The 20885-nt window shown below is 38.2% G+C and overlaps 1 protein-coding gene across 1 annotated transcript; it reads left to right on the top strand.

Moving 5' to 3' along the window:
• Window positions 1–6641: 6641 nt before the first annotated feature.
• Window positions 6642–10038, top strand: LOC127754459 (chalcone synthase 1). Its single transcript, XM_052280002.1, has 2 exons — window positions 6642–6996; window positions 8638–10038. The coding sequence occupies exons 1-2, from the start codon at window positions 6810–6812 to the stop codon at window positions 9645–9647; spliced, it is 1197 nt and encodes a 398-aa protein (XP_052135962.1). The 5' UTR covers window positions 6642–6809; the 3' UTR covers window positions 9648–10038.
• The last annotated feature ends 10847 nt before the right edge of the window (window positions 10039–20885 follow it).

Here is a 20885-nt window from a genome sequence, read left to right as displayed (position 1 = left end):
ATGAAAGGAGTAAAAAGAGGATACTCCCTCTATCCCAAAATATAACAACTTTTAGCCTTCAGAATTAATATCAAAATATAATATATTCTCCACCAACATTTTCTTTCCAACCAATCACAACCTTTCATCATTCAGTTTTTCTACAAATCTCCACTCATCATCCAATCACAATCTATAGTCATTTAGTTCGATCTAATTTCTTATAAGTGTCCAACCCTAAAAATCTTATTAGATTATATAACTTAAAATAATATAAAATTGATTGTTAAAAGTTTTAACAATCATATGCCCAACTTTTATGTAAAAAAATACTCCATATGTCTCAAAACATAAGTATTTTTGGACTTCAACATGGTCTTCCAGCAAAATGGCTTCAGGGGAATCGATCTAGCTACGTACAAATGCTCGATCGCCTATTACAAAGATGCTTTCTCATAGTAAGCCAAAAGCTATAGATAGCTTTCTAGATTGCGCACAGTTAATATTTAATTTTGCAAAAAAGAAAAAGGAGACAACGATTGTTGTATCGGTGTAAACTACTAATCACTATAATGTTATTTTTAATGCTTGTACCGGTCGATCGATGAGATCGTGTAGCGCACTGCACAGCCACACGTACGATTGATTTTTGGCTACTGGGCGTGTTTTTTTTAACAACTGAACGATATGGATTTTTTAAAAAAATACTACCTTTAAAATTAAAATAAATTTATTTTCTAAGTTTAGAATTAATAATATTTAATTAATCGTGTAATAATTATGTGTTTTATCATATAAGTTAAGCAGCTACCGCCCAAACCTCTGGAAAGAACAGTGACTAATTCTATCTTGCTATAAAGTTATAACCCACTAATTCTAAAACTAAACATGTAAACATGTCACTTCATCATCCACTATTAATAATTACATACTTTCTCTGGGTCGATAATACTTGTTGTTTTGGACAAGGGTACGGTCTCCAAAAACATCTTTGACCATTATTTTTTATTATAATATATATAAAAGTGTTAACAGATATATGATTTTATTAAAGTATTTTTTAAGACTAATCTATACATGTAGTCACCATATTTGAAAGACAAATATTTTAAAAATGATTCATAATCAAAGATTCTAAAGTTTGACTTCACCCTTGTCTAAAACGACAAGTATTATCAGCCCGGAGGGAGTACAAAACTTATGCAAGCATGCAACATCATCTATAATTCATTAAATTCTACAAATCAATATCCAATCATCTTTCTTCACATTATTTTTCATAATATTTTTAACATATATATATATATATATATCCATCATTTTTATAATATTTAACATATATTCATCCGTATAATCAAAGTGCGGGATATCATATTTCATCTACAATTTCATACACAGTCTACTAAATTTATTTCTCTTAACATAGTTTGACAAACCAGTTTTATTTGATGTTAATAACTAATATAATTTCTACTTTTAGCTCGATTATTAAAAAAATATTAAAATTTACTTAGTAATTTCCGCAGCAAAGCGCGAGGAATCACGTAGTAGTATCAATTTTATGGTCAAAATACCCAGGGTGCCATATATATTTTCTATGCATGGTAAATTCAAATTTAATATCTTTTATGACACTAACAGATCAATACTAGCTCTATCCTAAAAATACCACAGTTTTACACTATTTATGTCCAACGTTTGACCATCCAATTTATTTGAAATATTTTTATGATTAGTATTTTTATTGTTATTATATATGATAAAACATGAATAGTACTTTATGTGTGATTATTTTTTAATTTTTTCATAAATTTTTCGAATAAGACCGATGGTCAAACGTTGGACACGGAAACCTACAACTGCACTACGGCCCCATTGTTTGTCATATTTACAAACGAGAAATAATTTGTGAATAAAACTTTTATATGCATGTTTTTAGCGACCTAAAAGCAAATGCTGAAAAATAAACTTCGATGGAAAAACCTCAAAATCAGCTTCAAATAATTTAAGGTTGAAAATTTAAAATTTGGCTGATAAGCATAGCCATAAGCGAAAAGATGAAAGTTAAATTAGGACGGAGGTAGTATTAAATTTTGCACTACGCAAGATATAACATTACTCTCGTAGCTTTCAAAAACCGTACATATATGTAGAATTATCAATCAATATTGGCCGGCCGGCTATATATATACAGTACAGTGGGATACACACTAGCAAAATTTGCAATTAATTAAGCACTGTCCTTTTCAGCGAATAGAAGTAAGAACCGAAACCTACGAATGACGATCGTCTGCCACTCCACCCAGAAATTAACTTTTCGCAGGTAACTTGGACACGCTAATCGGTTTAAAAAAAACGTGGGCACGCGAACTCCTTGTAAGAAACAATGACCCGGATGTACTTTCTCGACTTATACGGGAAATTAATTGATCCCTACAAAATTTTCCACAGAGACCGGATGAAAGTGTCCCCATACTCCGAATCTTGAAAGTCAAAGCAGAAAAATTCTAGGCCTTTTTTCTTGAAGATTTTCACAAACTCTACACTTGTTCGCCATTTTTCTTGAATGACTAAACTTGACGGCTGTTTTGTTATTTTTTCTGACCGCCGAAGAAACCAGGGGCGGATAAGAAAATTACGGATTCTTGTAGTGATAGTAGTACTTCTTTAATCAGGGATTTCTAAGAATATAAGAAAAAGAACATTGTAAGAAAATAATTCATATAACCCCTGTTACTTTTTTACTTGACACATTAAAAAAAGGAATTGCTAAATGCCATTCGCCAGAAAATCTACCTTCAAATCTTACAGATTTTGGTCCATCGGATGTACTTTGCGATTTGTACTCCTGTCCTTTTTCTTTAGCTTCGGCAACTGTTGGTATTTATAACGAGCACAAAATAATCTGAAAGCGTACAAATACCGTTGTAGTTTTCACCCAAAAGTATGAACATGTGTATGTACTTGTATCTAACAACAAGATTCATCCCAGGACAACAACTAAATTGAAGGCTTAGGATAGAGAGGATTTTTATGGGTTAATTATCTTATTTTAGGTTAAGGTAAAACTCTATCAATTGCTTCGGACACCGGTCTACCCCTGGTCTGCCAAGGAGACTCTGCCCTACAGCTTTATGATGTACCTGAATGTGGAGGATTACAAAGGACGAACAAAGTTGTCGCTACGAACTGTCTAACTCTACCAACAAAGGTAACCTTCAGCCTAGACACCAGATCTAAACTATTGATTACTACCCTAATCTCGGTAGATCTTTTTTATTTTAAAAATAAACCCTTTCAAAACTTATTTTCAAGATCTAAACCTTTTTGCCACGCTAGTCGGATTGACCTCAGAAAACAACACTGCCACGTCGGTCTGGCTAGCGTGGCAGTGTTATTTAGCCACACCACCGTCGCTGGCATGGCAGGATAAAGCTGTCACGCCTGTTGTTTGTCGCATGTCGATGTTATTTTGCCATGCCAGACGGGCTGCCGTGGTATAAAGGTTTATATTCTAAAAATAGGTTTTGAAAGAGTTTATTTTTAAAATTAAAAAAATTCATCTTGGTACCACGCTTATAAAAGATTAAGGAACTCTAACTAAGCAGAGCCATGAACCCACAAGGATGAGAATATATCTTACTTAAATAAGAAAAGTAAATAACAAAGAAAATCACAAATACATATATAAAAGAAACATCCATCGTGGTACAAGATCGTAGAGAGTGTCAACATATCCGGCATTCCTCCGGAGAAAATGGCGACATCTCTGGCACTCCTCTGAAACTCCCCTGGAGAGAACTTCAACATCTCCATCACTCTTCCGGAACTTCCCCGAAGAGAACTTTGACATCAAGGGCACTCCTTTCGGAGCTTCCCCTCACTCTCTTCTTATATTCTAGTTCTACTAGAGAGTAGTCTAAAAAGTGAGTTGTACTCCACTTGATTTATGTGTCTTGAGAGTGAGATGATAATCTCCTTTTATATCCCTCCTATGATGCTTACTATGATGGTTATGAGGTCGGTTCACCCACAACCGTCATAGGGAATGAATTAATCTGGGTCGTCCACGTAGAAGGTAGAGGTGAGAGTCCACAAAGGCGGTTTGACCGACCTTAGGGTTCGGGCGACCCCTTGGTCCCACTTTCCGACCGCTCCTTCTGCCGGAAAATGGTTTATAATAACCACTATCTCTAAGTTAGATGTTTTATTTCATTCGCTTTTATATAGGGATTGATGGTCAGATTTTATACTTAAGGACCGTCAAAAACAATCGTTTCATCTTCTCCGGCACTAGCAGCACCCCCAAACTACCATAGGGACCTATGTATTACGTTCCCGGGGGTGGGGTCAGGTGGGAGGGGGTGGGGGAGAGGGAAGAGGGGGCAATTCTCTCGCTTTAAAGGGATGGTTCTGGGAGGCGGCAGCCCGGCGGTGGGTGCCGGATCGAACGAGCGGCGAGACAACGGCAGCGCTACCGAAGCCGCAGGGTCAGAAGCGAGTGCTGGGCCAGTGTTGGTGACGGGGACAAAGAAGAAGGACTGGTTAGGGGGAGGTGTCTGGTGGTGGCGGATTCCGTGGCGGGGAGCCACCGAAGAAGGGGAAGACAGCGACATGGGAGCAGCTCGCCGCCACCGTCTTAAGGAGAGGAGAGGGTGGGGTTTGGGGAGGGGGAACGGGCTCGCTTGCGGCGTTGATGCCTTCCGGCCAACCAGTGAGGCCAGGCAGCGGTGCTCTGAGATGGGTTGGCGGTGCGGATTGCAGTCTCGCACGAGCGAACAACGGCGACGTGAGGGATGGAGTAAGGTGAAATGGAACGAGGTGAGGGTTTTAGGGTTTGGTTGCCCTGTACGAATTTTAAACCAATTAGATGCTCTAGAATTTGAAAGATTTTCTTTTTCCTTGGGGTTGGGGAGGGGGGGGGGGGGTTATTGACAGTCTCTTAAAAAACCTCGTGTGGATGATCTCCCCTAGATACTTTTCTCATTGCAGGACCGAGAAAAAAAATACTAAGGCTTCCTCTAGGTTTCTCTCAAAGCAGCAAGGGTGACGAGGGGGTCCTTTTTTAACCCAACCCCGAAAATCCACTCCTACGGGGGAGTCTAATGTCACCTTCCGAGTTGAATCCTAGAATTTTCTGATAACACCATTTTTACTAGCTAAAAATCCTTTTTTTTTTCCTTCCCTTCAGTTCATCAAGATTTTGAAGCTCTAGCCGCATTACGCATTATAGTACGCCATGTACACCAATGCCTGAGCCAAAAGCAATTAAGCAGAGATGATCATCGATCTGATCGACCTGAAACGATCCCCGAAATATCATCATCGATCCTAACCAAATCAAGCAACAAAAGGTACGTTCTCCTCCAAAAAAAAACAAAAAAGAAAAAAGTGAGAGAGAAAGAAATAAAGCCGCAGCAGCAGCAACAGCAACAGCGTACACACACACAAGCAAGCGTACGCACCACTGTACATAGAGACCACCACGCACGCGCGTATACGTGCTGTCCCTAGCAAATGCACCAGCAACCAGTCTCCTTTTCCCACAACGACACCACCCAGCATTCCAGCAACTAGCAGTCCACGCCTCTCCACGGGCGCGCGCGCGCGCGGCCACCGTGAGTTGGACCTTCCATCCATCGATCGATCGATCGATCCAGCAACAAACTGGCATCTCGCGCGCACGCCGCAGCAAGCTAGCGCGCGCGCGCGAGCGAGCGAGCGAGCGACGTCGTCGTCATATCGCATGTGGCGCAGACGGCACGCACACGTATTACTGTTGTATCGACGACGATCCAGGAAGAAAAGGGGAAAGTGATTTCATCCCCTCGTGTGCATATATACCAACTAAATAGTCATCAAAGGATTTGAAAATTTTTCTGGTAAGATAGATTAATATAAAATATATAGCACTTTACAAACATGCAAGTTAAAAATTCAACTTTTACAAGTTGTAACAAAAATAGCAAACATAGATGTGAATGTACATTAACTATTTTCGGTTTAATTTGTTCTTTTTTGTTGTAATCTGTAGAAGTCGAATTTGGTCTTGTATGTTTGTATAGCGGTATATTTCATGTTAATATATATTATCATTTTTTTCAATTTTTTTAACTATTTACTTCTTCCGTTTTATGTTATAATACATTTTAACTTTGGTCAAAATTAAACTGCTTTAAGTTTGACCAAATTTATAGAGAAAAGTAGTAATATTTTCAATCTAGGATAAATTTATTATGAAAATATATTGAATTATTGATTTAATGAAACTAATTTAGTATTATAAATATTTTTACTATATTTATCTATAAACTTAGTCAAACTTGAAACAGTTTAATTTTGTTCAAAGTCAAAACGACTTATAATTTAAAACTGAGGAAGTAGATGACATATAAACAAACGAGAGTACATTCCCTAGGAGGAATGAAAATCCATCTCCGAAGAAAAGCTTTAGCTATGGTAGAGCGAGCGAGAGCTGCATTGGCCACGCGAGCCAACTAACCCCTCCCGAGTCCAGGCCGGTTGGTACACGTGTCGCCGCCGCCGTCCGTCTCCCACCCGGAGCCCACGTGGCCGCCATCCGCCCGTCCGCCCGACCTAACCAGCCCCCCTCCCCCCCGCGCCTATATCAGCACGCGCCCCACCACGCTTTGCCAACCCAGCAGCAGCAAGCAGCGCACAAGCCCCAGCACCAGCAAGCTGCTACTCATCATCAGCGAGAGCTAGCTAGCTGTGTGTGCCACTTACACTGCTGCTGCTGCTGGTTCTAGCTAAGCTCACCGATCGTCGTCTTCGTCATCGCCGGTGACCTGGTGAATTAGTCGAGAGAGATGGCGGCGGCGGTGACGGTGGAGGAGGTGAGGAGGGCGCAGAGGGCGGAGGGGCCGGCGACGGTGCTGGCGATCGGGACGGCGACGCCGGCGAACTGCGTGTACCAGGCCGACTACCCGGACTACTACTTCAGGATCACCAAGAGCGAGCACATGGTCGAGCTCAAGGAGAAGTTCAAGAGGATGTGTAAGCATCCCATCTCACATCTCTCTGCTTCTTCTTCTTCTACCTCATTAATATATTTTGATCAATCCGGCCATATGCATTTTTATATATATGCATTATGCATTCATGCATGGATATATAGATGATGATCTCCATGAAATTTTACGTGATGGCTGTATGCATATGTATATATGCAAGCTTTGGTTTGTTCTCTTTGGTTAATTTTGTTAATTAATTACCTCATGCGTACGTATGGAGCTACATGATGGATGCCGGCCATCTAGTTATAAAAAAAACAGAGAAGTGAAAAAAAAGGGGATTATAATTAGCTAAAAGCTATATGTATTATATTTTTTTCTATAAAGGAAAAAAATCAAAGCTTACATTCTCTGAAGTAATATACACTAGCTAGCAGTTATATATGACAAAATCTAGCACCTAGCTAGGTGTATCCATGGACATGGACAATCACAAGCTAGTATATAGCTGCACAGATGTTTACAAGGGAACAGTGTACATAATACTATATATGTTTCTTCTTGTAGCATGCTAAGAGTACTTTTGTCTTGAGATAATTAGTTAGGGAGTTTGTTAGTTATCCTTAAGCATGGTCATCCATACACACACAAGAACACACAAGAAGCATGGCCATGGAAAGAGGACAACGGTTTGACCTGATATAGCTAACTCATACAAGCTAGTTAGGTTGTGTAGGAGTAGTAGGTTCAGGTGTCTCACTTACTGACATGTCAAGAGTATAAGGGACCCCATAGAGGCAACTTGATTTCTTTAAAAATTGACCAAGCAACCAGATATGAAGTGCTGATGTTTTCTTCAGCCTGTGCTTTACAATTTTTCTAATATATGATTAGTTGACCATGCATCTTCTTGATTAATCAAGGAGATCAGATGGAAGATCTACTGCAGCTTTTGGAGAAAAAGAAAGAAAGCAAATTAAAGTACCATATTAATTTGCATGCATAAAAGCAGGCGGATTTGGACGTTTCACGGGTCGTTTATGGGTTGACAGTTGAAGTTCATAGATTTTCTAAATATAAAAAAAATAAGCAAATTGATAGATCGATTTTTAATTACCCGAGTTCACTTTTTTTTATCTTTTTTTGCAAGGAGTAATTAATCTGAATTACTTTGTTGCGCACGAAAACCATTTCTTCAACCTTAAAAAAAAGAAAAAACTTTTTTCCCAACTATAAGTCCATGATATCGTACTATACCTACCCCTTATAAAGACCCAGGGCCCACACGCCATATAGCAACAAGACACAGCAGCAGTGGCCACTCTCACTTCGATCATGACTCGACTGGAGAGCTAATTAATTAATTACCCTGATTAATTCTTCCACACTTAACTACACATATATACAAGAGTTACTTAATTAATTAATTTCATTTTTCCCGCCCAAAATAGATACTGTGAGAAAAAAAGAAATTAGGGAAACGATGCTGACGTCATCGGAGGATCAGGAAATGGAATTGTGGGAGAAAAAAAAGAAAAAAGATTAATTCTTCCACACCTAACTATACATATATACAAGAGTTTCTTTAATTAATTAATTTCATTTTCCCGCCAAAACATGGATACTGTGAGAAGAAATAATTAATTATGGGAAATTAAGGATGCTGCTGACGTCATGGATGCAGGTGACAAGTCGCAGATCAGGAAGAGGTACATGCACCTGACGGAGGAGATCCTGCAGGAGAACCCCAACATGTGCGCGTACATGGCGCCGTCGCTGGACGCGCGGCAGGACATCGTCGTCGTCGAGGTCCCCAAGCTGGGGAAGGCGGCGGCGCAGAAGGCGATCAAGGAGTGGGGGCAGCCGCGCTCCCGCATCACCCACCTCGTCTTCTGCACCACCTCCGGCGTCGACATGCCCGGCGCCGACTACCAGCTCGCCAAGATGCTCGGCCTGAGGCCCAACGTGAGCCGCCTCATGATGTACCAGCAGGGGTGCTTCGCCGGCGGCACGGTGCTCCGCGTCGCCAAGGACCTCGCCGAGAACAACCGCGGCGCGCGCGTCCTCGCCGTGTGCTCCGAGATCACGGCGGTGACGTTCCGGGGGCCCTCCGAGTCCCACCTCGACTCCATGGTTGGGCAGGCGCTGTTCGGCGACGGCGCGGCGGCGGTGATCGTCGGCTCCGACCCCGACGAGGCCGTCGAGCGGCCGCTGTTCCAGATGGTGTCGGCGAGCCAGACCATCCTCCCGGACAGCGAGGGCGCCATCGACGGCCACCTGAGGGAGGTCGGGCTGACGTTCCACCTGCTCAAGGACGTGCCGGGGCTCATCTCGAAGAACATCGAGCGCGCGCTGGGCGACGCGTTCACACCGCTGGGGATCTCGGACTGGAACTCCATCTTCTGGGTGGCGCACCCGGGAGGTCCGGCGATCCTGGACCAGGTGGAGGCGAAGGTTGGGCTGGACAAGGAGAGGATGAGGGCGACGCGCCACGTGCTGTCCGAGTACGGCAACATGTCGAGCGCCTGCGTGCTCTTCATCCTCGACGAGATGCGCAAGCGCTCCGCCGAGGACGGCCACGCCACCACCGGCGAGGGCATGGACTGGGGCGTCCTCTTCGGCTTCGGCCCCGGCCTCACCGTCGAGACCGTCGTCCTCCACAGCGTCCCCATCACCGCCGGCGCCGCCGCCTGAGCGCTCCGCCATGGTCGCCGCCGGCCGGCCTACGTACGCCACACGTCATCTTTTATCATCGATCATAAAAAAAAATTATATATATATCGATATCGATATATATATATTTCCTAATAATAACTACTACTACAACAACAACGTTATCGAATTAAAAAGTTATTCCCTTTTGCCGTGTGTTGGTAGGGATAAAAAGTGAAAAAAAAATTATTACTTTGTTTTGCATGTGTCATGTATGGGTGGTTTGGTTGGTAGTAGCATATATATGTATTCTGAAAAGAGAAAGGGAGGTCAATTAAGTGTCATGGATGGTGAGGTTTATTGTAAACCTGTGTAAGAGATGCTTGGCTGTTACTATTCAATTTGAAAACTTAATTAATTTTGTGTACCTAAATTGATGTGCATTCAAGTTTGGTTGATCTTTTTTTTTTACCGCAATGCATGTGTACCTTTGTCTGGCGTTTCAATGCTCCGACCAAATGTTATGTATGTTCTCTCTGATTTTTTTTAGGTAATGGAAATGCTCTCAAATAGTACATTGTTTCTCCAAATAAATTGTTTTAACTTAATTTGAACTAGCAGTAGCAGCCACGCTGCAACGCTTTGCACTTCAGAACTCCGACAACGATATCATGACCTGTGTCTACTGGAACGGTCTCTCTGACTATGTTAGTCGTGTCCCGAATATGTAATGATTACCACTAAACCGTGTTTATTAATTTTCACATTATGCCGATCATAAGAATAATGTGCTTCGGGTATCAATGAATCGAAGCACCCTCTTTATAAACACGCTGATCTACTAAGTTATTCGCGGAATGCATGCCCCATTCTTTGATCCTATGACTGACAAATCCTGAAAACTGTTGGTGCATGCATCTGCACTATATATATATATAGACACACACACAGGGGGCAGATCTAGCTTAATTAGCGTAAGCTAATAAGCTGGGCCATGCTACATCTTTCTAAATTGAAATGCACAGTGAAATGTGAGTTTTATTGCTACTTGCTACTTTAATGTACTGTTTTCAATACCATTAGGGAGTAGGTAGATCATATTTATACTAGTACATAAATGATTTTTCTAAACACCGGCTCCGGTAGATTCTAGATAGGCTATAAGTGGCGCCGTCTGGAAAAATCGGGCGGCCGGCGCTGGGATGTCGCCCGCACGAGAAAATGTATTATCCTGTGCAGCCGACTTAAGAGGACCGCACGAAAAAATCGATTTTTATGTGCAGGCCTCTTAAGTGGACCGCACGGGAAAATACCACTCCCTTTTTTCCCTCTCACCTACTTCAAAATTTTCACATCCTCTTTCTTCTTTTTCCATCTCAACTTCAAATTTTTTACATCCTCTCTCTTCCTTTTCCATTTTATCCTCCCTCACTCACTCCTCTCTCTCTGCCTTTCCTCACCTCTCCTCTCCCCTCCCCTCTTTGTCTCCTCTCTCTGTCTCTGCCTCTTTCCTCTCCTCCCCTCCCCACTGAGCGCACGGGGCGGCGTCGTCGCCACCGCCCGCTGCCGACGGTGCAACCAGGCGGTGTGATGACGAGGAGTAGCGGCGGCGGCGGTAATGACAGCGAGCACGATCGGCGGCGGCGGGGAGCGGCGACAGCGTGACGATGGCAACGACGGCGACCACGAGCGGCGGCGGCGCAACGACGGCAACCACGAGCAGCGGCAGCAGCTGTGCGATGGCGGCGGCGTGAAGCACATCCCCGCCGGCGGGGAGCGGTGGCTGAGCAACAGTGGCGACGACGGCGGGATTTTTTCGATTTTATTTTTTTTCAATTATTTTCGTTTGGGTGGTATAATTTGACTGCACTATCGTGCGGTTGGGTCGTCCGCACGCGAAAATATTAATTTTCGCAGACCTCTAGGTGCATACAGACGCTACCTCCGCACAGTAAAATGGATTTTGACCACACGGAAAAATGAATTATGTACTAGTACTATTAATAGCTCGGGATGTAAAACAAGCTGAGAAATAGTTTAGGGGTCAAGTGCCCTAGCAAAATAGTTTGGGGAAGTATATATCATGAACATTTTTCTACAATAATTATTGAGCCAAATAGCCAATGACGAATTGATAGCAGGCTTTTGGAAAATAATTTGCATTGGCATTGACTTGTGTGTGTGAAGACTCCATAAGTTGGTAGGGAAATGAGACGGATCTAGCTTGACAGCAGACCAAGATATACCGAACTTAAAATCAATTAATACGTATTACGTGATGTCCAGTGATACGTACGTATAATGGCTGGCCATCAAAACGAAGTCAAGTCTCTCAAAGCTCATCATTGGTTCAAATTACAGTAGTACCACGCGATGGAGCTTTCGAGCTACAAGAGCTCTCATTACGCCCTCATGGTCCTAATTAATGGTACCATAATCGATCTCACATGTACAAACAGTGACGAAAGCTAGAAATTCTAAGATTAATTTATTTTCGAAGAGATCAGTAATAACAAGGTTTGAATTTTAGTTTCGACATCGTTCTCTTACCGAAGTTTTACTACGAACCCATTTTTCCTACTTTTTTTTCACTTTAGACCCATTTTCCCTACTTTTTTTCACTTTAGACCCATTTTCCTCAACCATGTATGTTGAGGACGTCAAGACAGTGGTGTCGACAAGAGGAGTGTGTAATCATAGGCAGATTATTTGACACGCTAAGACTAAGCTTGATATGATGTGGAAAAAAATACCCAAAGTGAAACAAGGAAGTTTTTATAAAAGCGGTTCAAAAAGTTAAAAATTGCGCTAAATTAAGGAGGTCCGATGTGAAACTCTGGTAAGAAAAGATCGAGGGTTCAAACTGAAATTTACGCTAATAATAACTGTTTAAGAATCATGCTAAAGCTATAGCGATAAGCCCCTGCAAATCTCAAATTATATACCTACCCGTTTCTGGTCGACTGTCACTCAAGTACGTTCTTCCTAGCTAGCTAGCATATTCGTTCTGCAAATAATAATAATAATAATTACTTCTCGTTATAAATCTGAACATATAGCCAGCCTATATATACATGCATGTCTGATGCCTTTTAATTTTATTCAATAATTTTCAGTTAAGTTTAATTAGTTTTAAATTAAATTAAAGTACTACTAAATCTTTTGTCGCTGCAGCTCCAGCCATCAGCCATGCATGGCTTGACAAATGCTGCTACATGATGGTCAATGGCATGTGCCAAGCAGGCTCCAGTGTTCTGTTGCCACGGCATTATGTCGTGCCTTTGGGCTATGGACAATTGTCTTATCTTACCATGTTAATCTGTTAGAGTTATTTATCTCATGATTTAGATATGAAAATAATTCAGTTATCGACGATCCACTTAAGTTTTAATATATACTTTGTTTAAATGTAAAAATTTCCTACATTATATATGCACAATTCAACTTCTTTTCTTTTCAATACTAAGCATTTCTCCAGTATTCTGTACTCTTGATCTACTCTATCACAAAATAATTTTTTTAGATAATAGAATATAATCTTGACCTTTGCTCAGAGAGTTACAGCCAATTATTATAGCAATTCAACAAAATAAAGAAAAATAATCTTAAAAAAACAGGAGCACACGAACTACTAAAGACGCACACAACATGAAAAGTTCATAGAATTATTGAATTCTATTTGTGAATCTCCATCCAAAGTTAGCGAAAAACTGCATAACCGTTGACTGAAGATTGCGATATGCAGTCTTCACTAACTTTATATCTTCATTACATTTTAGTAGTTGAGCCCAAGACCGGATCTAGTATGTTGCTCTGAAAAGAACCTGCATATAAGATATAAATGGTGATTTGTCAAAAACCATATCATTTCTACACAATCATATAACCCAACAAATAACGGATGCTCCAACAAGAATAAGTTTACTAGTTTTTTTATCAACCCCCACCAGCCAATTCTCAAACATATGAGATATAATAAGCAGAGTATTTAAACCAGAAGAAAATTGAGCTCTCCAAAGAAATCTTGCATAGGGACATTCCACAAATAAATATTGAATAGTCTCGTTTTTCATGCAGAAACAACATTTCAAAATACCATGCCAATTCCTCATTGCTAAATTGTCCTTCGTTAATACGACCCTTTTAAGCAAGTACCACATAAAAATCTTAATATTAATAAAAATCTTAATATTAAGAGGCATTTTAAGTTTCCATAAAACTTATTCCTCTCAATGTAGCCATTATTAATAAGGCTAAATACATAGAACAGACTGAAAATTGACCATTTTGATGAAATTACATCACAAAATAAATGGATTGCTAGAATTTAAAATTCACCCTAAAATAAATTAATTTTACTTTCTTATATACTTGACCTACTTATCGAGAAATTTTGCCCTTTTAATCACCCAACCTTTCCAATACTACATATTTTTTTATTACAATTGGATACTTTATTTTTTCTTCCTTACTTCTAAACTTTTCTTATTAGGATGCTATGAATTTATTTGTTTTAGTACGATAGGGGGAGTATGTAGGAGGAGAACTGACCATTGATAGGATGATTAATTAATTATTCAGCTAGTGATTACCTTGAGAGAGGTCTTAAAAAAGTAGCAAATAGCCTATTTGTTGCAAAACAGAACAAGGTAGACGAAGAAGGCCAGATGGCGACAGCCGACATGATTAACGGTACCATATCATAATTGGAACATAGTTTATGATACCATATGGAACATAGTTTATGAAATAGGTAGCACATTATTGAGTAATTAATATGTGATTTGTGTTTATGTTCACTACAACGAAACATCACATAGAAACTGGTCTTATAGGTGCCTTTTTTCACACATTTGCAATGTAAAATCAAGAATCGGTATATCTAACCATTCATTGGTACCGGTTTATAAAAAACCGACACCAATATTCTCCCAAATTCATAGGTACTGGTTCTTATAACAAACCGATACATATACACATCACAATACATAGGTACCAGTTATTATAATAAACCAGCATCTATAAGTGTGATGTCACAGGTACCGGTTTTTATCATGAATCGACACATATGGGCATTACATATGTACTGGTTCTTAATAATAACTGGCACTTATGAGACCAGCATCTATGATGACACAACTCATATGTGTGTTCTTTTATCAAACTTTTCATATAAAGTTGGACGAAAATAAAATTTCTATCAAAGTTGTAGAGCTCGACGAAATCTGTTTGTACTAGTTGATAAAATTTTTGATTTAAGGCCGTTTGGATGTCCAAAAATGTGTTACAAGGCCTCACATTTATTCACATAAGTGAATATTTAAAATTTCTAAACGATATCGGATGGAGACCAAACCTATATGAAAGTTGTAGATCTAGATGAGATCTAAAATTTTGTAGTTGAGAAACTTTTGATTTGAGCTCATCTGTAGTGTTAAATACGAAATATAAGTTCAGCTGACAATAGTAAAAAAAAAGCATTTGTCTCTAAAACAACAAGTGTTTGCAGGTGAGACGGTGGTGGAGATAGAGGCCTTGAGTTCAAATCTCGCTTAATCCATGTAAATCAATATGGTTGAAAAAAAATCATGTGACCTATGGGAAGAGAAGTGTGACTATATAGGTAGGAAAAAAAATGATTCGGAAAGTTTCCGAAATTTTTTTCTTGGAAACGAATATGATAAGGCTACTATCCGCCGGAAACCGGAAACGAATTCAAGTTTTTTCTTGGAATCGGAAATGGAAAATTTCTCATATACAAATTAACTTCAGCCTTCTCTACTCTCAATTTTTAGATTGTATTGAGGTGCTTAATTAAATCAAGATATTTTTTTAGTCCAGTACTTTAGATTTTATTTGCCTAATGACCATTTTTTAATTTTTATTAAGCCATGCTATACTAGTTATAATTATAGTTATTTATGATGAATATAGTCATTTTTCTCCAAGAAAGTAAAGTTTACAAGTAGTTGTATTATTATTAAGTGATAAAAAAAGAAATATTGATTTATTGTTTTAGAAAAAAATATTTAGGTACATCTGTTCAATATTTAGGATGTAAAACTGGCCTTGTTCGGTTAATCCCTCACACAGGGATTGGGAGGGATTTGGAGGGGATTTATTTCACAACTATTGTACGTAGTATGGAATTATTCCTTCTCAATCCCCTCTATTCCCCCTCTCTTGAGGATTAAACGAACGAGGCCTGAAGCAGAGAACTCTGTTCAATACAAACTCCTTAAGCAGAAACTTTGTTTAATATAAAAGAGAAACTGGACACTAATTAACAAGGGTAACAAGCATTACATTCAAGCGTCCTTTCAAAATAATAACACTACAATCCAACGGCCTATATATTTTAATATCGATATCTTATCAGTGGTGGAGACAACAAATTTTTAGGGTCCAAACAAATCTAACTACTTTATGTATTTGCTATGAAAAATCAACTTTTGATATCTAGATTAACACAAATAAATATATCGCAAGTTTTCCGAAATTCTCTTATATATTGTCACGAAATTTCCTTTCAACAAACGTTTTCAACCAATTAAGCCACGAACACTCGCGAGCAGCTGGAAGTGGACGTCCAACGATAAATTAAATAGGAAATTTTGATTTGGCAAAACATTTTTTTGCTATGTATGTTCCGTTTATCTGTCGGGTGATTTGGACCTAACCAGAGTACACATGTGCTTTGCAGCGATGCGTACAGCCAGTGGCAACAAGAGCCACAGATTGGAGGCCAATAGGCCATTTGCAAGAGGGACATATCAGCTACCACCTACCCAATGCATAGTACTACGTATGCCTGATATGCATGTCCTTGGATCGGTCGTCCACTCATCCCTGCAAATTGCTACTACCACACACTTGGGTTGCTAACCCAACCCTACCTAAACATCTGCAGTACTCCATCCGCTGATATTTTTTTTTAATTTTTTGAACTTTTAAAATTTTAAAACTCTTCCAAAACTTATTTGCAGATTCTGAACCTTTTGGCACGCTAGCCCACCTGACGTGGCAAATCAACACTGACACGTCAGACACAGCTAGTGTGACAGTTTTGTCCTGTCATGCCAACGAGGGTGGCGTGGCCAAATAACACTGTCACGCCAATTAGACCGGCGTGACCAAATAACGGTGTCACATCAACCAGACCAGCGTGACAGTATTGTTTTGCCATACTAGTCTGGCTGGCATGGCCAAAAGATTTAGATCTTTTGAAAATAAGTTTTTAAAGAGTTTATTTTTAAATTTAAAAAAATTAAAAGTTCAAAAAATAAAAAAAGCCCCAACCATTCTAAAATATAGTTACATTTAGCAATAAGTTCAAAATATAAAAAAAATATCCCATCCATTTTAAAATATAGTTACATTTAGCCATTTATCTGAGTAACTACTAATTTTACTATTCTTAGAAGATACCATATTTTTTTAAAAAAATTGTTACCTCTAAGTATAAAATATCTCAAGATACAATTTTAGTATAAAATTTAGATAACTCGAACTACTTTCTCAAATACCGGAAAACTTCTCTTTCAACTACTCTGTGTACCATCGTGAGGAGCTAGCTTTAGCTGGCACGGGATCTAGTACTGGCCGTTACGTACGATCATAAATAAATAGCATAGATAAAAAATATTTCAGTAGTTACGAAGGACTTGTTTTCTTCATTGCAAAAAGAAATTATCATTTTTTGGTAATATTAAATTTTGGTATTACTAATGGGCAGTATTTAGTACGACATCTTATTAAATAAATGATTAATATCATTTCTATGGGTGAAAACTGAAAATATAGTTGTATAATACTGCTAGTAAAGACCGTCGTTCTAAAGCTACTTCTAACAACATGGTCATTTGCAAACAAAAAGCCATAAAAAACAAGTGCTAGTGAAGTGTTGTCGTGACAGATAGGCCGCTGACAGTGGGCATCTGGACCATCATACCGATCCAGCCAGTTTCTGTCATTTGGTTCATTTGGTCGTACTCTCTCCCCGTCCCAAAATAAACGCAGCCATGAGTTTCTATATCCAACTTTAATCGTTCGTCTTATTTAATTGTTTTTTAAAAAAAACTAAAAAAATAAGTCACGCATAAAGTACTATTCATGTTTTATAATCTAATAATAATAAAAATACTAATCAGAAAATTATTTTAAATAAGACGAATGATTAAAGTTGGATATGAAAACTAATGGCTGAAACGGAGGAAGTATATAGGTTGTACCTGCTGAAAGCCTGACGGCGATCTTACTGTGCCGTACGTGGTAATTAAGCTGTAAACTTTGGCGTCACTGATGGCCTGATGGCGGATGCACTGGTCTTTTTCTGATCTGATTTTATTAAGGGAAAATGAGTACGTGAAGTGAAAAATTAACTTAAGAGTAAAATTAAGCAACATTAACCAGAGATGTTTTTATATTTTCAGAAAAAAATATCATAAGTTCCCTAAAATCGACAATTATATTTGTCTCTTGGTAAAAAAAAAATCTGCCGAAATAATTACAAACGAATAACCAAACCATAAATAATTTGTAATCAATCATAAAGGAATAACTGAGGCATACTGCTACTACATAAATCATTTTTCCGAGCGTCACCATCTGTCCATGAGAGGCCAGAGAAAATACCGCCTGGGAAAGTGCTTGAGGCCGCCTCGCATCATAGATAGCTTGCTGAAATCTATTTTTTTTGCGAGTAGATCTCCCAGGAATCCGTCCACAAAAATATTTCTTTCTATGAGCGGCTCCTACAACATTAGCCTGTAAAAATATATTTAAGTGGGCGGTTATATGTAAGAAACCTGTCTTAGAAATGGGAACGCCACTAAAATACGAAAAAGAATCGTAATTCCATATAAAGTCATTTCGGATGATGACAAACTTTTTATAAAACTAGGAAGGTGGCTCGCGCATATGCGCGGGCACTTTACTAAATTAAATTAGTATTGATTAAATTTGTATTATGAATCCTTATCATGTGGAAGTGACTTTTATTTAAAAGAAATAGTCTGAGTTACACCCTTAAACTATAATGACAGTGCAAATTGTTCCGGTTATATCTAAACTCATCTATCACCATCGTTCGCTAACATATGAGTTAATATATTTTTTGTTTTGTGTTTTCTTTTATTATATATTTGATTCACCTATGTATGTTCAGGGTAATATACGATGGAATAATATGTAATGTTAATAATTAGCATATTGTTATATAGATGGGAATGATATAATTAAGAAGATATAATGTGGTTACATGCAACATTTTATAAATGTGGGAAATGCTAGAATGACTTACATTGTGAAACGAAGGAAGTATTATTTGTTGTGGCTTGATGGTATCAATTCTTACCTATCATTTGTTCATTTGTTGCTGGTTTCTCACTTAGTATTGTCCATTATCAGTACTTGATAACACACTGCATATTAGATGTCATCTAATTATTAGGTGCATTAAGCACGGATGCCTCATAAGTAATTAATATGACTTGATAATTGGTGGATAGTGGTTTGTATATGAAACTTATACACATAGGAATTAGTAGGGATATATGATTGATATATTTAGCTCTATTCCTAATTGACAAAATATATTATATACTATATATTTTATAGTAAATTTAAGATGTTTCCTGAAATGATGCATGTTTTCAAATACTTTCTATGCAAAATTTTTTTAAAATATCAAATAAAACCATATTCAAGTTTGTAATATTTAATAGTTAATTAATCTTACGCTGACGACATGCTTTTTTTTTCGCGTGTCCTAGATAAGCTCATCTAATGAGGTAGACCGAATGAAGCCTAAGAGATAAAAAAATACATCCACATGGTGTAAAAAAATATATAATCGTTAATTTTCCAAAAATATATGAATAAAGGAACATATAATATATGAAAAATATATTCATGATAATTTAATAATGTCATTTGGGCATATCAATATTATACAGTAGGGAGTGAGTAAATTTTTAGAACGCTGCTCATAATTTAAATTCTTTTTATTTTTTGAAAATATAAGTCCAATAATTTAACTATGTTATTAAGAGATATACAATCACATAATCTACAATTTTAATTTATTAATATTTTTAATGGATGTTTTGATGCGATGCGCTATTTAGAATAAAACTTGAAATAGCAATATTTTTACAACTTTAATTGAACATAGTTTTTCATCTTATCTAAGAATATAAGAAGAAAAAAAAGAAAAGACTTACAGGGGATACGTACGTACGTATGTACGTACATACGTACAGGTCCACGTACGGGGACACCGCGCGGGTAACGTGCGATTTTTTTTATAGATTGATTTGGGTTTTTTCTTAACAAAGATCTAATGGTTTAAAATAGTGGGTCCACCAGATTAAATGAAAATCGATGGCCAGATGTTCTGCGTTTTTCTTAGAATTTCTAGGATTTATTAAAACGCCACGTGGCAATCTAGGAGCGTTTATAGGAGCGCCACATGACGGTTTAGGAGCGTTTGTAGGAAGTTTAATGGACTTTTAGTATATAATAGATAGATTTGTAGTTCTCGATGAGATATATGACTTTGTCATTGAAACTTTTGTATGCAAGATATTTAGGGGTTCTAATTTTCAATTTTTAAGGGTTGTTCCCATATACACTCGTATAGAGACTACAAGACATAAGACATAAGTGAACAATCATACTGAAATAAGTATCTTAGGTAAATATGAACCAAGCCATATTAAATAGAATATTGTAAGGATAATGGAGAACTTTGGTTCACCTCCATCGAACTTAAAATGCTTTTTCTACAAATTTTTAAAGTTTAGTCAGTTTTAAAAATTGGAGGAAAATTGTTTTTGCAGGAAGATTTCTCGAAGATAACCGCCTTAAAAAATTTTTTTGAGGCAGACTTTCTTTAGAAAACCACCCGCAGAAATGGACAACCCATAAAAATTAATTTTCGCGGGTGACTCTTGCAAGAAACCATCCGTGAAAATGAGAGCATCACTGAAACACGAAAGAAAATCTTAATTCTTTCATATTAAGTCAGATCATGATAAACTTTATATGAAAATTCTAAGTCTCGATGAGATCTAGTTGAACATTTTTTCATTTGAGATTGTCTATGGGTCAAATATGTATTCGTTACAAATTCTCAGATCTATTTTGATAAAACAGGCTTTTAAAACTTTCAATGAGCTCGGGTGGATATATGGCTATAGTCTATATATCTGTCAGGGTTACAGATAAAGCGTACCTTCTATCCTACGATTTATCGAATATGCAAGATTGGTATAGCAT

This window comes from Oryza glaberrima, chromosome 11, assembly GCF_000147395.1.
Source record: "Oryza glaberrima chromosome 11, OglaRS2, whole genome shotgun sequence".
NCBI classification, from domain to species: domain Eukaryota; kingdom Viridiplantae; phylum Streptophyta; class Magnoliopsida; order Poales; family Poaceae; genus Oryza; species Oryza glaberrima.
This window is presented reverse-complemented; position numbering and strand designations above follow the sequence as displayed.